Source organism: Dendrobates tinctorius, unplaced genomic scaffold (assembly GCF_039654945.1).
Source record: "Dendrobates tinctorius isolate UK_male_01 unplaced genomic scaffold, ASM3965494v1 ptg000026l, whole genome shotgun sequence".
NCBI lineage: Eukaryota > Metazoa > Chordata > Amphibia > Anura > Dendrobatidae > Dendrobates > Dendrobates tinctorius.
In genome coordinates, this window is record NW_027361694.1 from 8,927,169 (window position 1) to 8,951,539 (window position 24,371).

The 24,371-nt window shown below is 45.0% G+C and overlaps 2 protein-coding genes across 3 annotated transcripts in view; both read right to left on the bottom strand.

Moving 5' to 3' along the window:
* Window positions 1-8,412, bottom strand: part of TEX30 (testis expressed 30) — a 151,373-nt gene extending 142,961 nt beyond the window's left edge. Inside the window, exon 1 of the mRNA XM_073569491.1 lies at window positions 8,408-8,412. The gene's annotated coding sequence lies outside the window, so the exon portion shown is untranslated. The remainder of the gene's footprint in view (window positions 1-8,407) is intronic.
* POGLUT2 (protein O-glucosyltransferase 2) overlaps window positions 1-24,371 on the bottom strand; it is a 189,346-nt gene that overhangs the window by 85,782 nt on the left and 79,193 nt on the right. For both annotated transcript variants that reach the window (XM_073569487.1, XM_073569488.1), the window contains one exon: window positions 5,216-5,453. In XM_073569487.1, the coding sequence (XP_073425588.1) occupies window positions 5,216-5,453 (238 nt within the window). The remainder of the gene's footprint in view (window positions 1-5,215; window positions 5,454-24,371) is intronic.

Below are 24,371 nucleotides of genomic sequence, written 5' to 3' on the forward strand. Positions count from 1 at the left end.
CACGTCTACCAAACAACAGAAATCAAGCATTAAAATGTTTCTCATCTCTCAAACATAATCTGCAAAAGAAACCAGAGATGAAAGATCACTTTTTCTCCTTCATGTCAAAGATTTTTGGGAACTGCCATGCAGAACTAGCTCCCACTCTCAAAGACTCTGAAGAATGCTGGTTCCTACCCATGTTTGGAGTATACCACCCTAAGAAACCGGGCCAGAATAGAGTGGTGTTTGACTCCAGTGCTAAGTTCGATGATGTCTCCCTGAATGATGTTCTACTGACAGGACCAGACCTCAATAACAAACTGCTGGGAGTACTTATGCGTTTCTGTAAGGATTCCATTGCTTTCATCGCTGACATCCAGCAAATGTTCCATTGTTTCCTTGTGAGAGAGAGAGACAGGAACTTCCTAAGATTCTTCTGGTACAGAGACAATGATTCTACTAAAGAGATCACAGAGTATCGCATGAGAGTGCACAACTTTTGCAATAGTCCTTCTCCTGCAGTTGCCATTTACGGACTCAAAAGGTCAGCTCAAGAAGGAGAAACAGAACACAGATCAGATGTCAGACAATTCATAGAAAAGGACTTTTATGTTGATGACTGTCTGAAAGCCATGCCTTCAAACGAGACTGCCATCAGTCTTCTCAGGAGAGCTCAAGAGATGCTTGCTTGCTCTAACCTCAGGCTTCACAAAATAGCCTCAAACAGCCAAGAACTCATAAAAGCATTCCCTTCACAAGACTTGTGTAACGGTCTCAGAGACCTGGACCTGGGGTCAGACGCCACACTGATGCAACACAGCCTCAGGCTTCTCCGGAATCTACAGTCAGACACTTTCACCTTTCAGGTCAGCCAGGAACAAGGTCCGTATTTTTATACGTTGGGTCTGACTCCTGCCTAATAGTCATATCTGGAGGTGGAAAGGTTCCCTTTAATAGGCCCGTTCAGTGGGCCTGTTATAATGAGGAGGCCATTGATTGCCATTGTACCAAGGTCAGCCAGGAAGAAAAGCCTTTCACATGCAGAGGTGTCCTGTCTACCATCAACAGCCTGTATGATCCCTTGGGTTTCGCAGCTCCTGTTACTATACAAGGCAAAGCCATACTAAGAGACTTAACTAAGGAAACATCTGACTGGGATGCACCCCTACCATCTGATAAGAAAATCCAGTGGAAAATATGGAAGAACTCTTTAGCAGCCCTCTCCAACCTGAATGGTCCAAGACCATACACCCCTGTACCGTCTACAGAAATACAAAGCCAAAGACTGTATGTATTTGCAGATGCTTCTGTCAAAGCAATTGCTGCCGTTGCCTATCTCAAAACTGTGGACTCCAAATGTCAGATGTCATGATCCAGGACGGGGTTTCGCTTTGGCCCATCCTGATCAGACTGGGGGTTAATTGTTCCGCCTCTCTCTGGCAAAGGGCGCCTATTTAATGCTCACTGGACCTAGGTCCGGTGTCAGTTATACTCCTGCCCTCGGCTGAGTTAGTTGACCTTGTGCGTACGTGTGCCTTGTGCCTGGTATCTTGCTTGCTTGTTTGGTTTTGATCCGGTTCTGTCCCTGTTACGAGTTCTGCCTGGCCCTCTTGTACTGCGCTACCTCTCGTGTATGACTCTCTGCTTGTGACCCGACTTCTCTCTGCTCGTCCCCTTGGTACCACGTCACCCTCTTGTGTATGACCTTTGTCTTTGTCTGGCTACCCGTCTGTTTGTCCCTCCTGTGCCTCGTTTGCCCGTACTGTTGTGACCTCCGTTTTGCATGACTCTGAGTTGTTGTATGGTGTCCTGTCATATCTGAAAGCAGGATGCTAAGCCCCGCCCCTTGCAGTCACCTGACCATAGGTCCTGTGCCAGCTTGCTAATTTCAGTGTCCGCAGGTCCTGTGCCTCTTTACTTTCTGGCGCTGGCTGGACGCTGACACTAATAGTTTGAAGCACGCATTGTCACCTCTGCTGCCCTGCTCCACAGGTATCTTTTAGCACTGTTTCTGTACTGAGGACACGCGCACTGGCTCTGTGAGCGAGTGCAGTGCGGTGTCTCTGACATCAGAGCCACACTGGATTCGTTATGGGGAAAGCCAAACTTGCTCCACAGTCAGAGCACATTATACCCAGGTTAGAGCTTTGTGCTGCTGTCTTAGCCGTCGAGTTAGCAGAGTTCATTGCATCCCAGATAGATATTGATCTGACACAGGTCAAGTGCTACTCAGACAGCAAAGTAGTCCTGGGATACATCCACAATGAAACTAGATGATTCTACGTTTATTTCAACAACAGAGTGCTACAAATAAGATCAGTTCATCCAAAACAGTGGCATTACATTCCCACGGACCAAATTCCTGCAGATAACGCAACTGTAGCGGTTGACGCAAGTCGACTAGGAAGTACAACATGGCTCTCAGGACCAAAACTATTGTACACTGAGGAACGTTGTCCAGACACCTTTGAACTAGTGAGAAAGGACTCAGATGCTGAAATCAGCCCTCAGTTGTCTACACTTCATACAATGACTCCAGCCACTCTCCTTACCCAGAAAACAGGACTATCCAGTGCCCCTCCAGGAGGATTCGATGCCAAGGACCTTTTTAAGCGCCAATGGAGACAGGTACAAAGTCTTGCCAATACATTCTGGGACAGGTGGCGCAAACAATATTTGTCTAATCTGAGCCACGGACAAAGTGGCAATCCACCAGGCCTAATATGAGGATTGGAGACCTCGTCCTTGTGAAAGACTGTCAGGCCCATCGGAACCATTTGCCACTTGGACTAGTGATCGCACCATTCCCAAGTAAGGATGGCAACGTCGAACTGAGGGATGGCCAAAGGGAATGAACTTAAGACATTCTCCAGACTAGTAACTGAGCTGGTCTTATTGTTGTCTTCGGAGAATAAGAATAGTGACATCCGTTTGATGCCAGACGGGGAGTGTTCTGTCTCCGACATTTAATTCATAATCTTTGATTGTCTATCAGCTAATATTACTAGTGAACATCCGGAATGCTCAGTTTATTCCATAGATTTAATGTTTTCATTGTTTCTGGCTCCATCTAGTGACCAGAGCCATAACCACAGTCTCAGTGTGTTATTTTACTTTCACTTTTGATGCTCGTATTCTTTCCCTCCATTCACAATGTATTCTGGGAAGGTTGCAAGGCACCCTGGTAAGTTTTGCAAAGGATCATAGTTTGTCCAGCCCCCATTTTCCCTCCAGTTCTCCATTTTCTCTCAACCTGCTTCCTGGGAGCATCTAATTTCTCTTCTCCCCTTGTGTCAGCATCGCTGGTATGTAAACATGCTTCCTGTATCTAATTCCTGTCTCAGATCAGTCTGCTCAGTTAATTTCCCCCCTCCTCAGCTAGTAGTGCAGATGTTGATTCTTAATGTATTATGTATATGTATCCCTGATGTACCCTGTATTGACTCAGTGTATATGTATGTTTTTGTTTGTAGTTTCACCGCATCAATATACCACCACGCTCAATAAAGCACAGATTCAACCTACAGTCTCCTTATTGGATCCCAGTATAGCGGTTTAGCTGCATGTATAGCTATATGAAGTCTGCTTCATTTAGTGAGGACAAAACAGGGACCCTGTGGCATTTATAATTTCCATATGTCATTAGAAAATCCATTGAAAGGGAATCTGTCACAGGGTTTTTACCAAATAATATGAAAGCACCATGATGTAGAGACAGAGTCCCTGATGCCAGAGGTGACACTTAGGGTCCCATCACATTTAGCGATGCACCAGCGATCCCGACCACGATACGACCCGGTCAGGATCGCTGGTGAATCGCTAAATGGTTGCTAGTGAGCTGCAAAACAGGCAGATCTCACTAGCGATGTCGGTGGTCGTTACTTACCTGTCAGACGCGGCGATGAAGACGTTCTCCCGCCCGCGTCCACGCGTCGCTCGTCGGCGCCAGCAGGAAGCCCAGCAGGAAGCCGCCCATGAGAAACGGCCCAGGACGTTCTCGTGCGATCAGCAATAGCTAGCGGGGAGTCGGTCGGAGGTAAGTGTCACATATAGCGATATCGCTAGCAATATCGCTGCTGCGTCACAAAATCGGTGACGCTTTAGCGATATTGCTAGCGATATCGCTATGTGTGAAGCCCCCTTTACTGGGCTATTTTCTCAGCAGGAGATTATCACTAAAGAACCAGAAACCATGATGTCATCCACTTTTCTATATTCAAGAGTCCAGTATAACCCCACCCCCACCACTGATTGGAGGCTTTCTGACAAAACATAGTATATACAGCTAGTGTCGGACTGGGGTGTCAAGGGCCCACCAGAACATTGACTTTGGGGGCCCACCTTTCTCCTGCAAACAAATATTGCATGACCCTGGTTCACAAATTTACCTATATCTCTTTATAATAATAAACTGGGTAGTTTGGTTAATGAATGAAATGCTGCTTTTTCTTTTCCTTAGAGAATCAAGTGTAATATGACAAGTACTGCCCATACAGTAATGTTGGGGGCCTAGATTTGCACAGGGGCCCACCGGGGGATTCCCCTGTTCCCCTGTGGGCCAGTCTGAGCCTGCATACTGCTGTCCATCAGAGCTTAGCATTCAGAGGACTGATAGATCTGCAGCACATAAAACAGGGATTTAATCAAAACTGCAGCCCCCAGTAAAGTAAGTGATAAATTGCTTTAATCGAGGTCTCTGACCCCACACCATTCTGCTCTCGGAGTAGCAAAAGTCTGGTGACAGATTTCCTTTAAGTGTAAGGCTGTGTGCACACGATGCAGATTTACAGCGTTTCCGCAGCGGATTTTACCGCGCAGAAACGTTGCATTTCTGCATTGTGATGTACAGTAGCCTTAAAATCAATGTAAAAAAAAAAACGCTGTGCAGACGCTGCGGATTTTTCCGCGCGGTTTTCCCGCGGTACAAAATCCGCAGCGTGTTACTTCTTTTGTGCGGTTTTCCATCTCCTTTGTCAACAAATCCGCAGGGGGAAAACCGCGATGGAAAACCGCACAAAAACCGCATGAAAACCGCATGAAAAATGGAAGAAATCCGCAGGAAAAATGCAGGTCATTTGACCTGCGGATTTCATCCATTCAGCGCGGAAAAATCCGCAGGGCCAAAAAGTACGTCTGCACTCAGCCTAAGGAGGAAAATAACGGTAGAATGTTGTCTCCAGAGATATATATGTAATTCTGTCCTCTATAATGCAGCTTACTGAAAATTACTTACCTTAAAGAAATCAAAAAATGGTATTGGCTGTACAATTGGACCATATAGGTTCTCATCATGTTTAAAGAAAAAGAAATGTGTAAAAGCAGCATCGATCATGTCTGGATGTTTCCTGCCCAGTTTCACCAGTTCCAGTCTTTCCTTACAGCTGTCTCGTCCTCTCCAAAAGGCTGTGTTGTTCTTCTCCTCCCATTTAGGGCCAGTGTTTGCCTGAACAGACATCATGTCTAAACTCACCCTGCAGAAATAATTATAGGAATGTAAATGACTATTTTTTGCTATTATGATACTTTTTAAGTATCAGCTTGATGTATTTTTTGCTTAAAATGCTTGGTCAATTTCTTTTCTTTTCAAATATACCGGGGACATTATTTTGTGGCACTTACTAATATACAAGTATTACAGGTTTTTCTCCTGTTCTTCTTAACAGTAGCTTTTCTCAGTGACTCCACAACTCTCCTGTCCTCAAAATGTCTGATTGGGGAGGAACATGTGACCAGACCGGTCCATCAGCCTCCACCAATTGAAAACAGTTTTCCCAGTTTTCACTTTCTGGACTAAAGGGCTATGTTGTCTGTCACAGGCTACACTAACAAGTTCAGGAGGAGAAACTGTAAGGCTATTTGCACACGCTGCGGATTCTGCTGCGGTTTTGGCCCTGCGGAACTGCAGCAGTTCCACAGACATGGTACAGTACCATGTTACCCTATGGGTTTTAAAAACCGCTGTGCTCACGCTGCGTTTTTTTCCGCGCGGTTTTGCTGCAGTTTATAAACCGCAGCATGACAATTGTTTCTGCGGATTCCGCTGCGGTTTCACACCTTTAACATAGTAGAGGTGTAAAACCGCAGGCCAAACCGCAGGTCGCTTTACCTGCAGTTTTACCTGCGGTTCCGCGAGGAAAAACCCGCAGGTGAATCCGCAGCGTGTGCACATAGCTTAATACTTACGGTATATATTAATAAGTAACACAAAATCATGTTCACAACACATTAAAAAATAATATAGTGGACAACCTTTTTAATCAAACTGAATGCAAGCAATCAACACAAAAGTTCAGCCACTGAGTTCCCATCTACAGCCTGCTGAATCACTTCAGTCATTAGATTAGGTATTTTGATATTCGGATTCACTTACCTTTTCGAACTCTGCTTGTTTCATGTTTTGCACCCTTAGGCTATGTGCACACGCTAGCGTTTTTAAACGCTCAGGAAAAGGATCACCTTCCCAGAAATCGCGCGTCTTTTTCCGCGCGTTTTTTGCGCAATTTTTGACGCGATTTTGACGCGTTTTTGACGCGTTTTTTGACACGCGATTTCTGGGATCATTGGGGATGGCTAAAAATGCTCAGCAATGCGGAAATTAATGAGCATGCTGCGTTTTTAGCCGCTAAGCGATTCCTGAGCGGTTAAAAACGCATGCATTGGCACAGAAAGCCAAAAACGCATGCTAATTAATTTGATGCATCTTTTAAGCGTTTCTGCAGCGTCTGAGCCGGCTCAAACGCTGCGGAAACGCTTAAAAAAACGCATCGTGTGCACACAGCCTAAGGGTATATGTATGCGGAGTCTTTTAGACGCCGGCACTACCATCAAGTTTTCCCTTGCAAAGCCTCTGTTGTTTAGCTGTTTTTTTTCTTGAAGTATAGCGAGCAGGTGACATCACAATGGAAATAGCCGGAGAATGGATATGTCACTACTACTTTTAACTGTTTCAGGGATATCTGCATTTATACTACAGTCACAAATGTCTGCCCCACCACAAACCTTATGAATTGAACTAACAACATCATAGAGATCTATTTTAGCCCTCATACCAAGCTCCTCTGTTGTGGGGTTACTAATGGTCCCCACCCATAATTCACAATTGCGCAATTGTCCATTATAATTTTCAAAATGGAACTAATCCACATGGCTCAAAACAAATGGTTAAATGCACACAATCCAACACTGTCATTACATAGCTTATTCTAACTTTTATTCATTGGTATTTAATGTAAGCCTTTAAATGTGGAGGCACAGTAAGAAAAAACATAATAAAAAGATACAGATGGCAATTGAAAATCTGTTCACATTAGCCATTCTCAACATAACAATGTTTTATTGTCTGATACATTCAGAATAATTTACTTCTTAAAAGGAAATAAAGACTGCTTGTTAAGATTTAATGAGCACAGGAAAATAAATGCTTAACTACTGAAGACAAAATACATACAGTAGTATAAATAAAAAGTCCATAAGGGAAATATACGGTATGCCAAGTGTGACAAAGTCCCCGGTAAAGTACTGGATGGGAGATGTGTATCACTGAGATTGTTAGTTTCAGTGATATGAAGCTAGAGAAAATGCTCCAGCACACTAAGTGCTGAGAGAGGTTAATCGGTCATTTTAAGGGCTAGGTTTTTAAGTGAACAGCTGAAGAGCGGGTGGAAGGCTGTTCACCATATCTCCTCTTGGGGTTCAGAAGGTAAATAGTCAATCTTCTGAGTCACTGGGTGTTCGATGTGCCTGGAGGCGAGAGTTCCAGAGCTCTGTTTATAGTATCGGCTAATTACTGAACCGTGTTGTTTTTCCTGAGTGGGTAAATCCCCGCAGCCATATGGATGGTGCTATATGTTATCTTTTGTTTTCAAATTACGCCAGAAAGGTCATGTTTATTTTCTTGAACCCTGCACTGGTTTATGCTGTATATTTTAAATAAATTAGCAGAAGAAATGTTGCTGTGTCTACAGCTGTGAGCATCCGAGTGAGCCAATCTACTAAATGTAGCGCCGATGCCCGCACCTCCGCGGGGTTCCGTCAGGTTCCCCGCTCCCGATCCACTCCCCGCTGCCCAGCCTCGGTTCCTGGTCCTGCTGATGCTTCCTGGTGTGCAGCCAGCAGGTCTCCGAGTATGACTCTGAGGGCGCGCGCTCCCAGTCTCTTAGGCTACTTTCACACATCAGGTTTTCGGCGTCAGGCGCGATCCGGCGTCGTGCCGGAACGCCGGATCCGGCAAATGTTTCTGAAAACCGGATGTGACGGATCCGGTTTTCTGCCGGATCCGTCTTTTTCTGGACAGACAAAACCGGATCCGTCTCATCCGGTTCATCCGTTTTTCTATCCGTTTTTTCGACGGATTACGCCGGATCCGGTTTTTAAAATTGACCCTTGTGGCCTTCCGAACGGGATTGGCTACTGGAAAACTATATATAGCGTGTTCCTACAGCCCTTCTTTGACAGGTTGTAGAGGAGAAAGTGCAGGTTGGAGAGAAGAGCAAGTTACTGGCGAAGATGGATGTTGTGATTGGAAATATTTTGAAGAATTTGGCGGATTTTACAGCGGAGGCGAATCGTTTGAGGGTGATTGTTCTGGAGAAGGAGAGAGCGAGACAGCAGCGCATCAGGCATCGTAGACAACGTTTGTGGATCCACCCCATCACAGCCAAGAGAATGACGCGTGGGGTCTATTCTACACTATGCATGGACCTTCCACGAAACCCGGATAAATTTTTTGGATATGTTAGGATGAAAATGGAGAATTTTGATTACTTGGTGGAGCGCATTGCACACCTCATAAGAAAAGCGGACACCTATTGCCGCTTCTCTGTTTCACCCGCAGAGCGTCTGATGGTGACTTTAAGGTAAGCCACATTTATTGGATATGATCGCATCAGAGCACACTTTCACTGCAATCTTGTTGGTGGTAATTTGTATCTCCAAGTGTTATAGGTCAGTTTTGGTATGTAATGCTGTGATTTAAAACTAATTTATTGTTTTTTAATTCCCCACAGATTTCTTGCAACTGGAGAATCCCTTTCGTCACTGCATTTCCAGTACAGACTCGGGATTTCCACCATATCTGGAATTGTGAAGTACACATGCCGTGCACTGTGGGACTCCTTAGCTGAAGAGTTTTTACCAGAGCCCACAACAGAGAGGTGGATTGAAATTGCTGACAAGTTTCAACAGATATGTCAGTTTCCAAACTGCTTGGGCGCTGTGGACGGGAAACATATCCGCATTGTAAAGCCAGCTGGATCGGGATCGGAATATTTCAATTACAAGAAATATTTTTCAATTGTCCTCATGGCCATCGCTGACGCGGAATACAAATTTATTGCGGTTGATATTGGGGCCTATGGCCGCTCCAATGACTCTCAAGTTTTCAAACTGTCTGCCATGGGGCGTAAACTGTATGGAAACACCTTCCAGTTCCCACCACCTAGACCGCTGCCGCAAACATCTGGTCCACCTATGCCATTTGTCTGTGTAGGGGATGAAGCCTTCCAGCTGTCAGAACACCTTTTGAAACCGTACTCTAGCAGAGGATTGACAAGACCAAAACGCATTTTTAATTACCGCCTCACAAGAGCAAGAAGAATGGTTGAATGTACCTTTGGTATTCTGACAGCCAAATGGCGGGTCCTATTGACTGCGATCAACCTCAAGACAGAAACTGTGGACGAGGTGATCAAAGCGTGCGTGGTACTCCACAATTTTGTTATCTGCAAGGAACCCATTTCCATTGAGGACACCTCTGAAGAAACCACCTTGCAAGATTACCATGACATTACCACTAGAAGTTCTGTGACGGTTTCAGTAATGAGGGACAATTTTGCACTATACTTTATGTCACCTCAAGGCAGAGTACACTGGCAGGATGACAGAGTGTGAAAGATTTGTGCCCTAACCAAACTTGTGTACCTTCTGGACCAACAGTATATACCTTTGCCAACCAAAGTTGGCTATCTTGTCATGGTCTCTATTTTTAGCTTTAGGCCACAGGTGTGTACCTGGTTGTGTTTTATGCAAAGTATTTCACCTTTTAACAAAAGTTGTGTACATTGTTAGGAAATCACCAACAATAAACACAACTTTTTAGGTGAAATACTTTGCTTCAAACACAACCAGGAACACAACTGTGGCAAAAAGCTAAAATTTACCCACAGTTATATACCTAGTTTTGAATACCATTTCACCTTTTAAATACCCTGTATTTAACCTTTTTCGCCGCAGAAAGAAATGACAGACAACCAGTGTAAAATAATTTAACTTTTATTGAAAAATGTTTTTTTTAGTAAACTTTTTTAAAATTTTAATAAACTTGTTTAATAAAACTTTGAAACTATAAAACTGAAACCATAAAACTGGTCATTTTTATTTAAATACACACATTATAATTCTGTGTAGTGTGTGGTGGAAATACTGCTGTAGGGGCTGCGGGACACTTCGACACTGGGAGTGTGGAGAGAGGACTGGGATCGTGGTGGGGAAGGAACAGTTAGAGGTGAAGGTGTGGAAAAAACTACAGAATGGGTGGACATGTGGGAAGCAGAAGAGGTGGTGGGTGGTGGAGTGGAGAGTTGGGCAGGGACTGTAGGAGCAGATGATGTTGATGGCAAGTTGTATGGGGAAGGAGTTTGGTACGGGGCAGGTTGCTGGAAGTGGGGAGATGTCTGGTACGGGGCAGGTTGCTGGAAGTGGGGAGATGTCTGGTACGGGGCAGGTTGCTGGAAGTGGGGAGATGTCTGGTACTGGGGAGGTTGCTGGTACTGGGGAGTTTGCAGGTACTGTGGAGGTTGCTGGTACTGGTGAGGTTGCTGGTGCTGGGGAGGTTGCTGGTGCTGGGGAGGTTGCTGGTGCTGGGGAGGTGGATGGTGCTGGGGAGGTGGATGGTATGTAATAGGAGGGGGAGGATGGAAAGTGGCTGGAGGTGGATGGTATGTAATAGGAGGGGGAGGATGGAAAGTGGCTGGAGGGGGTGTAGATGTAATAGGAGGGGGAGGATGGAAAGTGGCTGGAGGGGGTGTAGATGTAATAGGAGGGGGAGGATGGAAAGTGGCTGGAGGGGGTGCAGGTGGAGGAACTACTGTGGTGGGAGGAGGAGGAGGTTGGGAGGTAACTTGCTGGAGAGCAGCGTGGCATGAATGCATTACATGCATCTGCTGGGCAGGAGAGAGCGTTTCCATGCGCTCCACAACAGACCTGAAAAAGGTGTGGTTTGGCGAAGATCTTGCTTCTGAATGCATGGTTTGCAGAAGTGTCTTCACCTCCAGAATGCTGGAGTTGATCTGCTGATAGCCTGCGGATATTTGCTCTGACAAGACTTTTAGACAGTTCTGGAAAGATGCATTCAGATGCAAGAACTCTGGCGCATAAGTCTTTTCCTGACCCCTCTGCCGCTGCCGCCCAGTACCCGCAGGTGTACTAGAGGTGGCAGGGGCAGAAGGGTGGGGTAAAGGGAAAGCGATCTCCTCACCAGCAGCTTCATGTAATGTAGGCGGCCACGATGCTCCTGTGCTGGTGGATGGGACAGATGGGTCGAATGTGTGGGAAGGCTGGGAAGGTGCAGATGTACCGGGGCGGTCGAAGTGTCCCTCGGTGCCGGTCTCCTCAGGGATCGCCTCAGAAGGGTCCAATCGTGCAGGCTCCCGAGTGCTGCTCACCGTGCTGTGGAATAAAGAGAAAAAAAAAACAATTAAAATTCTGACATGGTATGGCCCTGGCTGAAAAAATTTTTTACATATAACATTTTTTTTCACATGTGGTGTGTAATATTTACCTTCTGGTGACCATTGTTTCCCGGAGGAACGACAGGGCTTCTGCGTACTTGTACTTGCTCCTGCGTCCTCCAGATCCACTCGGGGCCCGCATCTCTTTATTGAACTCCTTCTTGAAACGATCCCTCACAGACCGCCACCGATTCACAATTCTGTTCCCTGAAACAAGAAAGGAGTGGTTAGTATACAACATCAGTGTTTCCCAAACTCCAGTCCTCATGGTCCCCAGGGGTCATGTTTTCATGATTTCTATAGTAAATAGAAATCCTGAACACATGATCCGTGGGGACCACGAGGACTGGAGTTCGGGAAACACTGGTTTACATCAAGCAACCGGTACTGTATATACTTACGCTCTTTAATCTGGGCCCGAGCTTCGAGGTCCTCCCAGCGGCCCACAAGGAGAGAACAGATTTCCTCCCAGAGTCGTCGGGTAACAATCAGGTCAGCGTGGCGGCGGTCAGCCATATTCCAGAGCGGCTCCCTTTCTCTGACGAGATCGATGAGGCGGTCCACATCAATCCCTCCATCCTCACCGTCAGAGTCGGGAGCACGCTGTGAAGGCTGTTAAAGAAAAAGACAAAAATAACATAATTAGCCTCCACAAAAGAAATGAAATAAAAAGTGCAAAAAAACAAAGCAAAAATATTTATACTTACACGCTGGTGACCGCCGCGTTGCTGTCGCCGACGACCCTGGGAGGCACTGCGAGGACCTCTTGGCCAAGCACCAGATTGGGAAGACTAGAGAAGAAAACAAAAAAAGTTATGTCTTTGGATGTAGGCATTTGTTTGCTGTGTGTGGTCTGCAGAACATTGTTTTCTATGTGTTGTGTGTAGTGTGATGTTGTGTTTCTGCGTTTGATGCAAAAAACTTACGAATTGTGAGCCCACTCCAAGTGTCTGTCCACCCCTTCCTTCTTCTTCTGGGAGCTCCTCTTCATCTTGTGATTCCTGTTTTGAAATAAAAGGCAATGAATAGACATATATTACAGAGAAGATGGATTTTGGAAATAAAAACTTACCGTCAAACGCTGACGATGCGAGGGAGGGCTCCCAGAAGATGTGCTGTCCTCTTGCTGGCCAGACTCCATGGCTGTGGGTGGTGTTACAGCTGCTGCCAGTGAAGCCAGTGCTGCTGCTGCTGCTGCATCTCTTGGGTGGCTGTTGAATAAAGAGAAACAAAGGGCCAATGAATATCTTGATATTCAATAGCCCTAGTTTGGAGGAATGGGGGATTTGATAATTACCGTCTCTCATCTGCTGCTGGCCTCCCCTCCTCAGCATGTTCTATTTGCTGCTCCATTTGGGGTGGTGGTGGTGCGGATGGTGCTGCAGTGGTCTCCTGCCTTCTCCTGCGCCTGGTTGCTGTCTTGGGTGGCATGTTGGGTGTGGCTGTGGGTCCCACTGTCTTGCTTTTATATATGTCTTGTGGGCAGAGCTACTGAGCATGCTCAGACCAAAAAACCGGATCCGGCGCATTGCGGCGCTCATAGGCTTTCGTTGTGTGAAAAAGCCGGACGCGCCGGATCCGGCGTGTCCGGCTTTTTCGACGGAGACAAAAAACGTTACAGTCACCGTTTTTTCCAGACGCCGGATCGCGACACATTGCCGGATCCGGCGAAAACCGGATGAAACGCATGACCATCCGGCGCGATCCGGCGCAAATGCAAGTCAATGGGGGGGAAAACGGATCCGGCATTGCATTTCGCCGGATCCGGTTTCTGTCAAAAGCGCCGGATCGCGCCTGACGGCGAAAACCTGATGTGTGAAAGAGGCCTTAAAGAGACAGCGCGTATTTTTCAAAAGTGCTCCAAACCAACGATAGAACAGTGAGTACTATTTCTGGCTCCTCTGCCATAGAGGAGGCTCTGGAGCAACAAGTGTTTCCTGTTGCTAGCTTATGGTTCCTTGTACTGTTATACCTGCGTTCTGTCTGTGTACCGCCAGTGTCCGGCCAGTATCCTGCTAACACGGTTTGTCTTGTCAGACTATCTGCCGCTCGTTACTTCATTACCCAGGACGATACCAGTGCTGCCTGTGTTAGTTCCGTCTCGCTCAGCCGCTCGTCACTCCTTCAACCAGGATGACATCTGTACTGCCTGTGCCACTTCCGTCTTGCTCAGCCGTTAGCCGTGGGTCAAGTTCACCACTACCTGCTATCTTGGCCAGTCTACCTTTTCTTCAGGGTCAGCTACCATGTGTCCGGAGTCTGACTGGAGGTAGCACCTCTGTCCCACGGACATTCCAATCTGACCCTGCTCGAGGGGTCTTACTACGGGTGTCTGGGGCTCCCATAGTCACGCCCCCTTCAGAGCCCCCCGGACCATAGTCCAGTGGTTCCACTAAAATAGCAATAGACAAATGTACACTGCAACATCTGTGCCTCCACTTCCATTCGTTAGACTAAACTAGATACTGAAGACAAAATTTATAAGATGTGCAGAAAGTCTATAATGGATATATACCTAGAAAGTGGAAGCTAAATAAATACAGTGGTATGAAGAGAAAGTCTGTAAGGGAGATATATACCTATCTAGAGAAGACAAAATATATAGGATGAATATAAAGTCCATAAGAATGTATATGAATCTATCTACTGGAGGCAAAATACATACAGTAGTATGAATTGTGGTAGATCGGCTCACTCGGATATACACGGAGGTAGACAAGGGAACACTATGGCTTTAAGAACTTCCTTTGGTTTATTATGAACAGCATAAACCAAGGTGTAGTAAAACAAATACAGCCCTCTGGGCAAGACAGGAAAAAAAACCAAAATGGTACCAGAAAGCACAGTGCTTTTGAGAGCAGGGTTCCTCCCGCTCACCGCTAGCAGAACACATACAGATTCAGATTTTAGCATAAATGCAAACCACTTCTCTAGAGTGTTCCTCTCCAGACACTGAACACTGCTGCCTTTGAAGGCCAGCTACTTAGGCTCCAGACCACATCCTGGGGTGGAGATAAGACATCCTCACACCCGCCCTATAGATTTCCACATAAAAGCCATCCCATTATGCAAATAACTTAACCCATCAAAACACTTAGTGTGCTGGAGGAAAACTCTGGGTTTTATATCACTGATGCCATTAGGCGTAGTGAAACATACAGTGGGGGAAAAAAAGTATTTAGTCAGTCAGCAATAGTGCAAGTTCCACCACTTAAAAAGATGAGAGGCGTCTGTAATTTACATCATAGGTAGACCTCAACTATGGGAGACAAACTGAGGGAAAAAAATCAAGAAAATCACATTGTCTGTTTTGTTTTCATTTTCTTTGCATATTATGGTGGAAAATAAGTATTTAGTCAGAAACAAGCAATCAAGATTTCTGGCTCTCACAGACCTGTATCTTCTTCTTTAAGAGTCTCCTCTTTCCTCCACTCATTACCTGTAGTAATGGCACCTGTTTAAACTTGTTATCAGTATAAAAAGACACCTGTGCACACCCTCAAACAGTCTGACTCCAAACTTCACTATGGTGAAGACCAAAGAGCTGTCAAAGGACACCAGAAACAAAATTGTAGCCCTGCACCAGGCTGGGAAGACTGAATCTGCAATAGCCAACCAGCTTGGAGTGAAGAAATCACCTGTGGGAGCAATAATTAGAAAATGGAAGACATACAAGACCACTGATAATCTCCCTCGATCTGGTGCTCCACGCAAAATCCCACTCCGTGGGGTCAGAATGATCACAAGAACGGTAAGCAAAAATCCCAGAACCACGCGAGGGGACCTAGTGAATGAACTGCAGAGAGCTGGGACCAATGTAACAAGGCCTACCATAAGTAACACACTACGCCACCATGGACTCAGATCCTGCAGTGCCAGACGTGTCCCACTGCTTAAGCCTGTACATGTCCGGGCCCGTCTGAAGTTTGCTAGAGAGCATTTGGATGATCCAGAGGAGTTTTGGGAGAATGTCCTATGGTCTGATGAAACCAAACTGGAACTGTTTGGTAGAAACACAACTTGTCGTGTTTGGAGGAAAAAGAATACTGAGTTGCATCCATCAAACACCATACCTACTGTAAAGCATGGTGGTGGAAACATCATGCTTTGGGGCTGTTTCTCTGCAAAGGGGCCAGGACGACTGATCCGGGTACATGAAAGAATGAATGGGGCCATGTATCGTGAGATTTTGAGTGTAAACCTCCTTCCATCAGCAAGGGCATTGAAGATGAAACGTGGCTGGGTCTTTCAACATGACAATGATCCAAAGCACACCGCCAGGGCAACGAAGGAGTGGCTTCGTAAGAAGCATTTCAAGGTCCTGGAGTGGCCTAGCCAGTCTCCAGATCTCAACCCTATAGAAAACCTTTGGAGGGAGTTGAAAGTCCGTGTTGCCAAGCGAAAAGCCAAAAACATCACTGCTCTAGAGGAGATCTGCATGGAGGAATGGGCCAACATACCAACAACAGTGTGTGGCAACCTTGTGAAGACTTACAGAAAACGTTTGACCTCTGTCATTGCCAACAAAGGATATATCACAAAGTATTGAGATGAAATTTTGTTTCTGACCAAATACTTATTTTCCACCATAATATGCAAATCAAATGAAAACAAAACAGACAATGTGATTTTCTGGATTTTTTTTTCTCAGTTTGTCTCCCATAGTTGAGGTCTACCTATGATGTAAATTACAGACGCCTCTCATCTTTTTAAGTGGTGGAACTTGCACTATTGCTGACTGACTAAATACTTTTTTTCCCCACTGTATCTCCCATCCAGTACTTTACCAGTGACTTTGTCACAGAATATAAAGTCCATAAGGGAGGTATAAACACCTAATTACTGAAGACAAAATATATAGGTTCTGGTTCAATAGCCAATGTTGCAAAATTTTACACAACTCGAAGATGCCTAAAAATTGTGCAAGTTTTGGCACTTTTTTTAAAATCAAGTACATTTTAATTATTTTTATAACAGTTACACATATACAAAGAATGTTCTCAACCAAGGTGTTTAAACCCCTCCCCCTCACCCTGAAACCCCCCAACCCCCCTACTCTAACATTTGTAATTCAGAATGCCATATCACAGATATACGACCATATAAAACAGAACAAATCAGGCCGGCCAAGACCAGTCAAGTAGAAAGGCACAAAGCGGATTGGCATTTGTAAATGCAATGCGTAGTGACTCCATAGAAACTGATACACATCTATCAAGATCCTATCGAGGCTGATCGTTGGTTACCTCCAAGCCAGGGACTCCATAATTTATCAAAATATTTACTTCTATACCCCTTTTTTCCAATGATATGAGGAACTCTACTTGATTAATAAACTCTCTGCCTGTCGGGGGAGTTACAGAAATCCAGTTTTTAGCAGTTTTCTAGCCATGTATAGTAATCGAGCTATGGCAAGTATCCCAGTCTCAACAGTACACGGTTCATCCACATATCCCAGTATGCACGTGAGAGGATTACTAGTCACCACGCACCCATAGGCTGATTCTATATGGCCCAAAACTGCTCCCCAATATGAGTGCAGACACGGGCATGACCATAACATGTGCAATATTCCTGCTTCCTGTTGGGCACACCTCGGGCATTCAGAATTCTAAGACCTATTTTAAATATCATTTCAAGTAATCTGTATACTCTGTGAATGACATAAAGATGCCAGAGTCGTTTGGCCTCACTAAGTGAAAGATAGGGTATGTATTCCAGCACCGAAGTCCACTCAACTTTTGGCACTTTAACAACTGTACCAGCCAGCTATGCCGCCAACTATTACAAAAGTGGGCGTAGCTCAGGTGGAATTAGGTGTAGCCAAATGTGCCCAACTCTTGACTAGAGTAATATTTTGGATGTTGCGCGTGGCAACTGAAATATACGCCAAATTCATCAAGAAGTATGTTACTTCATGACACATTTCTTTAAGTCTGGCATGACCATGATCTTGACCATACAGACATGATAAACTAAGGTGTGTCCTGTAATTAGCATCACAGGTCTGTAATCGGTCAGTCTGCCCATTTAAAGGGGTTTTCCCACGAACAAAGTCAATTTTAATTGAGAGATCTTAGAATAAAATGTACTTCCACAATTGTATGTGTTTAAATAATGTTCCTGTGCTGAAATAATAATGTGCTCCTGCTGTGTACTATGTAGTGGCTGTGTCTGACCATGCAAGAACATAGTCAACACATACCACAGCTCCTGACCAGGGAAAGAAGTTTAAGAGAGTACACAGACAGGACAGCATGGGATCACAGCTGCTGTTTTCTGTTGGGTAAAACATTTTTAAAAACAAGCAGCAAAGCTTTACCTCACAGAAAAAAACAGCTGCAATCGGACGCTGTTCAGTCTGTATTCTCTTTTGCGTCTTCCCCTGTCCAGGAGCTGTGACATGTGCAGACCTTGTTCCTGCATGATGAGACACAGCTATTACACAGTACATAGCAGGGCAACATTTATACCTGGGGGCACAACATTTCTTGGTCCATGGGCCGTTAAATTACTGGAGATTTTGTGGATAATTTTCTGCGCTGCCATATAGGATTGAGGACCAAACTAATTCGTAAAAAGGGTTTCACCAAATTCTCCTCATAATCGCAACACTCTAAATTTTGAGGATTTTTAAGTTTTATCATAACCATGAATCATGTTTTGGATTTTTACTTATGTACAAGATCAGAACCACTGTCATTAGATGAATGCAGCACCAGAACCACCGTCAGCACATGAATGCAGTACCAGAATCACCGTCAGCACATGAATGCAGTGCCAGAACCACCGTCAGCATATGAATGTAGTGCTAGAAACACCATCAGCACATGAATGCAGAGCCAGAACCACATTCAGTACATGAATTCAATGTCAAAACCACCATCAGTATGTGAATTCAGCATCAGAACCACTGTCAGTAAATGGTTCTGGCACTGCATTCATTGGCAGGACATGAATACAGCGAGAGAACCTTCATCAGTACGTGAATGCAGTGTTAGCACCACTCTCTGTACATGAATAAATCAACAAGCTTAGTACAGCGATCAAATGCAATGTCAGGTCGCCCCATGTACAATTGTATCACATGAACCTAAAACTCCCAGTATGTTTTTAACAATGGTAAGATACTAGGAGTCGTTAACAGTCATCATCAGACTGTGGACCATACAAGAAACACAGCACTGATGAGGATCACAAATAAACATTTACCTCCAGGTACCTTATATTTGACATCTTCTCTGATTGAAGTCATTACCATCCCTTTTGTCTCCATGTAGCACATGATGAGATTTCATGACCAGAGCTTGTCTCTGCACCCTTCCCTCTGTTAGGGAACCGTCACATTTAGCGATGCTCCAGTGATCCCGACAACGATACGACCCGGTCAGGATCGCTGGTGCATTGCTAAATGATCGCTAGTGAGCTGCCAAACAGGCAGATCTCACCAGCGATGCAGCAGCGGTCGGCGGTCGTTACTTACCTGTCAGACGCGGCGATGAAGACGTCCTCCCGCCCGCGTCCACGCGTTGCTCGTCGGCATCAGCAGGAAGCCCAGCAGGAAGCAGCCGACGAGAAACGGCCCAGGACGTTCTCGCGCGATCAGCGATAGACAGCGGGGGAGCCGGTCGGAGGTAAGTATCACACATAGCGATATCACTAGCAATATCGCTGCTGTGTCACAAAATCGGTGACGCTTAAGCGATATCACTAGCAATCTCGCTTAGTGTGATGGGGCCTTTAAGCATATCTCCATATTTTGTTTCCCGTTATCAACCCGGTCTGTTTACCAGCTCTGTTTGACTTCTCCATCCCTAACTCCGGCTTTGTTCTGTTAACCCGTGCTGCCTGCCATGACCTCGGACCATTTGACTACTCTTGTGTTTCGTCCTCATGTACCTCGCAACCGCACCTCTGACACACCAGTCAGCTGCTGCAGTCCCAGGGAATGCCCTGGAGTGTTGAATGGTGTCTGGAAAGACATTTCCGCCTCTGCGGGTGAGCCGCGGGCATCAGTGCACGCATAGTGGACATGGGATTTCTTGAAATCCCATCCACTATGCTGTAACAGCTGGATGCTGCAGGTTGGACATTGCGGATGTACACAGCATCCAACCTGCAACGTTTACTGACCGTGAGAACATATCCCAATATATCTGCAAACAAGAAATCCCTTTTATTCCTTCCCAGAAGCCAACTTTCAATTCGCTTTATTTCAAGTGACAAAAAAAATCGCATGCAATGAAAAAATGCATGCAGAAAAAAATCATCAAAAACGCAGGTGACCTGCCAGTGACCAGGGATGCAGATTCGGTGCAGATTTCACCTGCGTCAAATCCTGAGCCGTCCCTGATGGTGTGCACATACCCAAAGGGTATGTTTCCACGGTCAGAATTTGGTCAGGATTTGCTGTGGATTTGACGATGAGTACAGCCGCAGCGTCCAACCCGCAGCATCCAGATGTTACAGCGTAGTGGAGGGGATTTTATGAAATGCCGTCTCCACTATGCGTGCAGGGATGCCTCCGGCATCCCTGCGTATAGGCACATGCGGCGTGTCTTTCTAGACCGCAGGAATCACTGCGCGTCCAAAGCACAGCAATTCCTGAATGTGGAAACATACCCTAAGCATTCTGAAACTGTGCAAAATATATAACCTAAGGACCCTATGGGAATAAACAAGTTAGAAATAGGAAGAAACCACTATGGCTAAATAGAGCTGGAATGGGCGCAATAAATGACAAAAACAAAAAGAAAACATTCAAATAATTAAAGCAAGTGGATAGTGATGAGGCATTAAATAATTATAGAGAAAAATAAGCTGAGTATAAAACAAATAAGGGCAGCAAGAATTGAGAAAGAGATGCTCATTGCCAAAGAAAGTTAAAAATCAAAAATATTCTTCAACTGCATAATCAGCAAGAAATAAAAAAAATTATAGTGTTGGACCCTCAAAAATAATTTGGGTCAAATGGACACCAGAAATTCTCCATTAAATGTCACCTACTTGTCACCTACTTAATCCAGCAAGAAGTACAGCTCCACCAAAATCAGTACAGTAGCCAATTCACTGGGCCTAGATAGAATACGCCCTTGAGTACTGTAGGGTTTAAGTACTGTGAAAGACAGATCATTATTTTTAATATTCAAAGATTCCATGATAACAGAATCTATACCACAGGACTGGTGCATAGTAAATATGGTGCAAATATTAAAAAAGGGGACAAAGTCCTGTTAAACTAATCTGATCAGCTTCTATGAGGAAGTAAGTTCAAGATTGGATCAAGGTAACACTATGGATATTTTCTATTTTGAGTTCTCAAATCATTTTATACAGTGTCTGTAACGGGCTGGGTGGTGGAACCACTGTGCCGTAGCACAAGGAAAGTCTGGAGTGGCGTAACTAGGTGCCTCACCAAGTCCGACCTAGGATGCATGACGGCTGACGACACCAATATCCAAGGAGAGACTAAGGAGGTGGAACCAAGTGCTACACCAGGACAGACCTTGGGTGGATGGCAGCTGAACCTCAAGGGACTGGAGGCAGGGATGGCTGACTGGGCAAGTCTAGACAGGTTCGGCTGGACCAGTAGCTGGCACAACTGACTGGTACTGGCAGACACAACAGGTATCTTCGTAGACAGTTGGCGGTGGCATGGCTGATGGATAGGCAGGCAGGTACGGCTGAAGAGCAGGACAGGTATGCAGGATACTAGTACTGGGACTTGAGAACTAGCAAGAGTGTTAGAAATACAACGTTGCTAAGGCACCTCCACAGTATAATGCAGCCCCTTCAGAGTATAATGTAGCCCCCTCAGAGTACACTGGGTGCAGAATTATTAGGCAAATGAGTATTTTGATCACATCATCCTTTTTATGCATGTTGTCCTACTCCAAGCTGTATAGTCTTGAAAGTCAACTGCCAATTATGTAAATCACGTGATTTGCATCTCTGTAATGAGGAGGGGTGTGGTCTAATGACATCAACACCCTATATATGGTGTGCTTAATTATTAGGCAACTTCCTTTCCTTTGGCAAAATGGGTCCGAAGAAAGATTTGACGGACTCTGAAAAGTCAAATTGTGAGATGTCTTGCAGAGGGATGGAGCAGTCTTGAAATTGCCAAACTTTTGAAGCGTGATCACCGAACATTCAAGCGTTTCATAGCAAATATCCAACAGGGTCGCAAGAAGCGTGTTGATAAAAAAAAGCGCAAAATAACTGCCCATGAATTGAGGAAAATCAAGCGTGAAGCTGCCAAGATGCCATTTGCCACCAGTTTTGCCATATTTCAGAGCTGCAACGTTACTGGAGCATCAAAAAGCTCAAGGTGTGCCATACTCAGGGACATGGCCAAGCTTAAGAAGGCTGAAAAACGACCACCTTTCAACAAGAAACATAAGATAAAACGTCAAGACTGGGCCAAGAAATATCTTAAGACTGATTTTTCTAAGGTTTTATGGACTGATGAAATGAGAGCGACTCTTGATTGGCCAGATGGATGGGCCCAAGGCTGGATCAGTAAAGGGCAGAGAGCTCCACTCCGACTCAGACACCAGCAAGGTGGAGGTGGGGTACTGGTATGGGCTGGTATCATCAAAGATGAACTTGTGGGACCTTTTCGGGTTGAGGATGGAGTGAAGCTCAACTCCCAGACCTACTGGCAATTTCTGGAAGACACCTTCTTCAAGCAGTGGTACAGAAAGCAGTCGGTATCATTCAAGAAAAACATGATTTTCATGCAGGACAATGCTCCAACGCATGCATCCAAATACTCCACAGCATGGCTGGCCAGTAAAGGTCTAAAAGAAGAAAAAATAATGACATGGCCACCTTGTTCACCTGATCTGAACCCCATAGAGAACCTGTGGTCCCTCATAAAATGTGAGATCTACAGGGAGTGAAAACATTACACCTCTCCGAACAGTGTCAGGGAGGCTGTGGTGGCTGCGGCACGCAATGTTGATCGTAAACAGATCAAGCAACTGACAGAATCTATGGATGGAAGGCTTTTGAGTGTCATCGTAAAGAAAAGTGGCTATATTGTTCACTGATTTTTTTTGTTTTGTTTTTGAATGTCAGAAATGTTTATTTCTAAATTTTATGTTGCTCTATTGGTTTACCTGGTGAAAATAAACAAGTGAGATGGGTATATATTTGGTTTTTATTAAGTTGCCTAATAATTCTGCACTGTAATAGTTATCTGCACAAACAGATATCCTTCTAAGATAGCCAAATCTAAAAAAAACCACTCCAACTTTCAAAAATATTAAGCTTTGATATCTATGAGTCTTTTAGGTTGATTGAGAACATAGTTGTTATTCAATAATAAAAAGAATCCTCTCAAATACTTGCCTAATAATTCTGCACACAGTGTATAATGCAGCCCCACACACACAGTATAATGCAGTCCCTCAAGAGTATAAAGCAGCCCACTAAGAGTATAATGCAGCCCCCTCAGGGTATAATGCATCCTCTCACACACAGTATAATGCAGGCCCCCCATACACGCACAGTATAATTCAAAGTACAGGCCAAAGAGGAAAAAATAAGTGGCACTCCATGATGCAGTAGAACAATCCTTTCTTTATTTAATGCAAGTAGTACATGGATGCAGAGGAGCAGGTGCAGCGAAGGAAGACGGCCGTTCCACGTCGATCAGACGCTTCAACGGGTCCAGGTACATGGTACCGCTGAAAACGTCATCTTGTCCCTCAAAAAAACAAGAAAAATTATAGCTCTCAAAATATGGTGATGCAAAAACTATTTTTTTGCAATAAAAAGCGTCTTTTAGTGTGTGACAGCAGCCAAACAAAAAAACCCGATATAAATCTGGTATCGCTGTAATTGCACCGACCAAATCACTTATACCACACGAGGAATGGCGTAAAAAATAAAAACAATTTTTCACTTGCTGTTGAGTTTTTTATTCTGCCTCCCAAAGATAGCAGTAATGCTCGGCGCATAATTTATCCTACGCTCTGCGTTGACCGCTTACACCTGGGTTTCCGTGTGAATCTCTGAAATACATGATTCAGACGGAACCTAGAATGAGACAGATGGAGGCACTGTGGACGTCATAGGACCTGTGATCTGGCAGTGTCCGCCTTTTTAGTATTACATAAAAGTGCCATTGCCCATAGTTTTGTGCACATCTGAAAAGAAGGACACCACTGAACAGAAGGCAGATGTAGTCCAGAGTAACTCTGCTGTCTCTTTATAGTGAATGGTTCCCTCGGGGGTTTCATCTGAGTCACGTCACACAGAGACTTAGCTGGAAACCCCAAAGTAAATGCTCAGCGTAAATGTGATCCCAAACGTTATGTAAAATGTTCCCAATAAAAGCTTCAACTCAATCCGCAAAAAAAGCAAGTCCCCACTCATTTCTGTCATCTACTAACAGAAATATAGGGGGTATCCACGTTACTGGTAGTACAAAGGCTCTGAAAAAGCGAAAATGGCTCCTCACCCGTCAAAAGAAATTTAGCAAATTCTATACTACCAAATACAAATGCCTCCTTCCTTCTGCTCCCCTGTTTGTGTTTTCCCTTCGTGTGTATTAGTACAGTGTGCTAGGGCGACAGGTATCCTGAGCGGCGCCTGGTGCGGAACCGGCATAGGGAACGTTAGGAGCATTAGGGACACTGACTCAGGGGAGTGCAG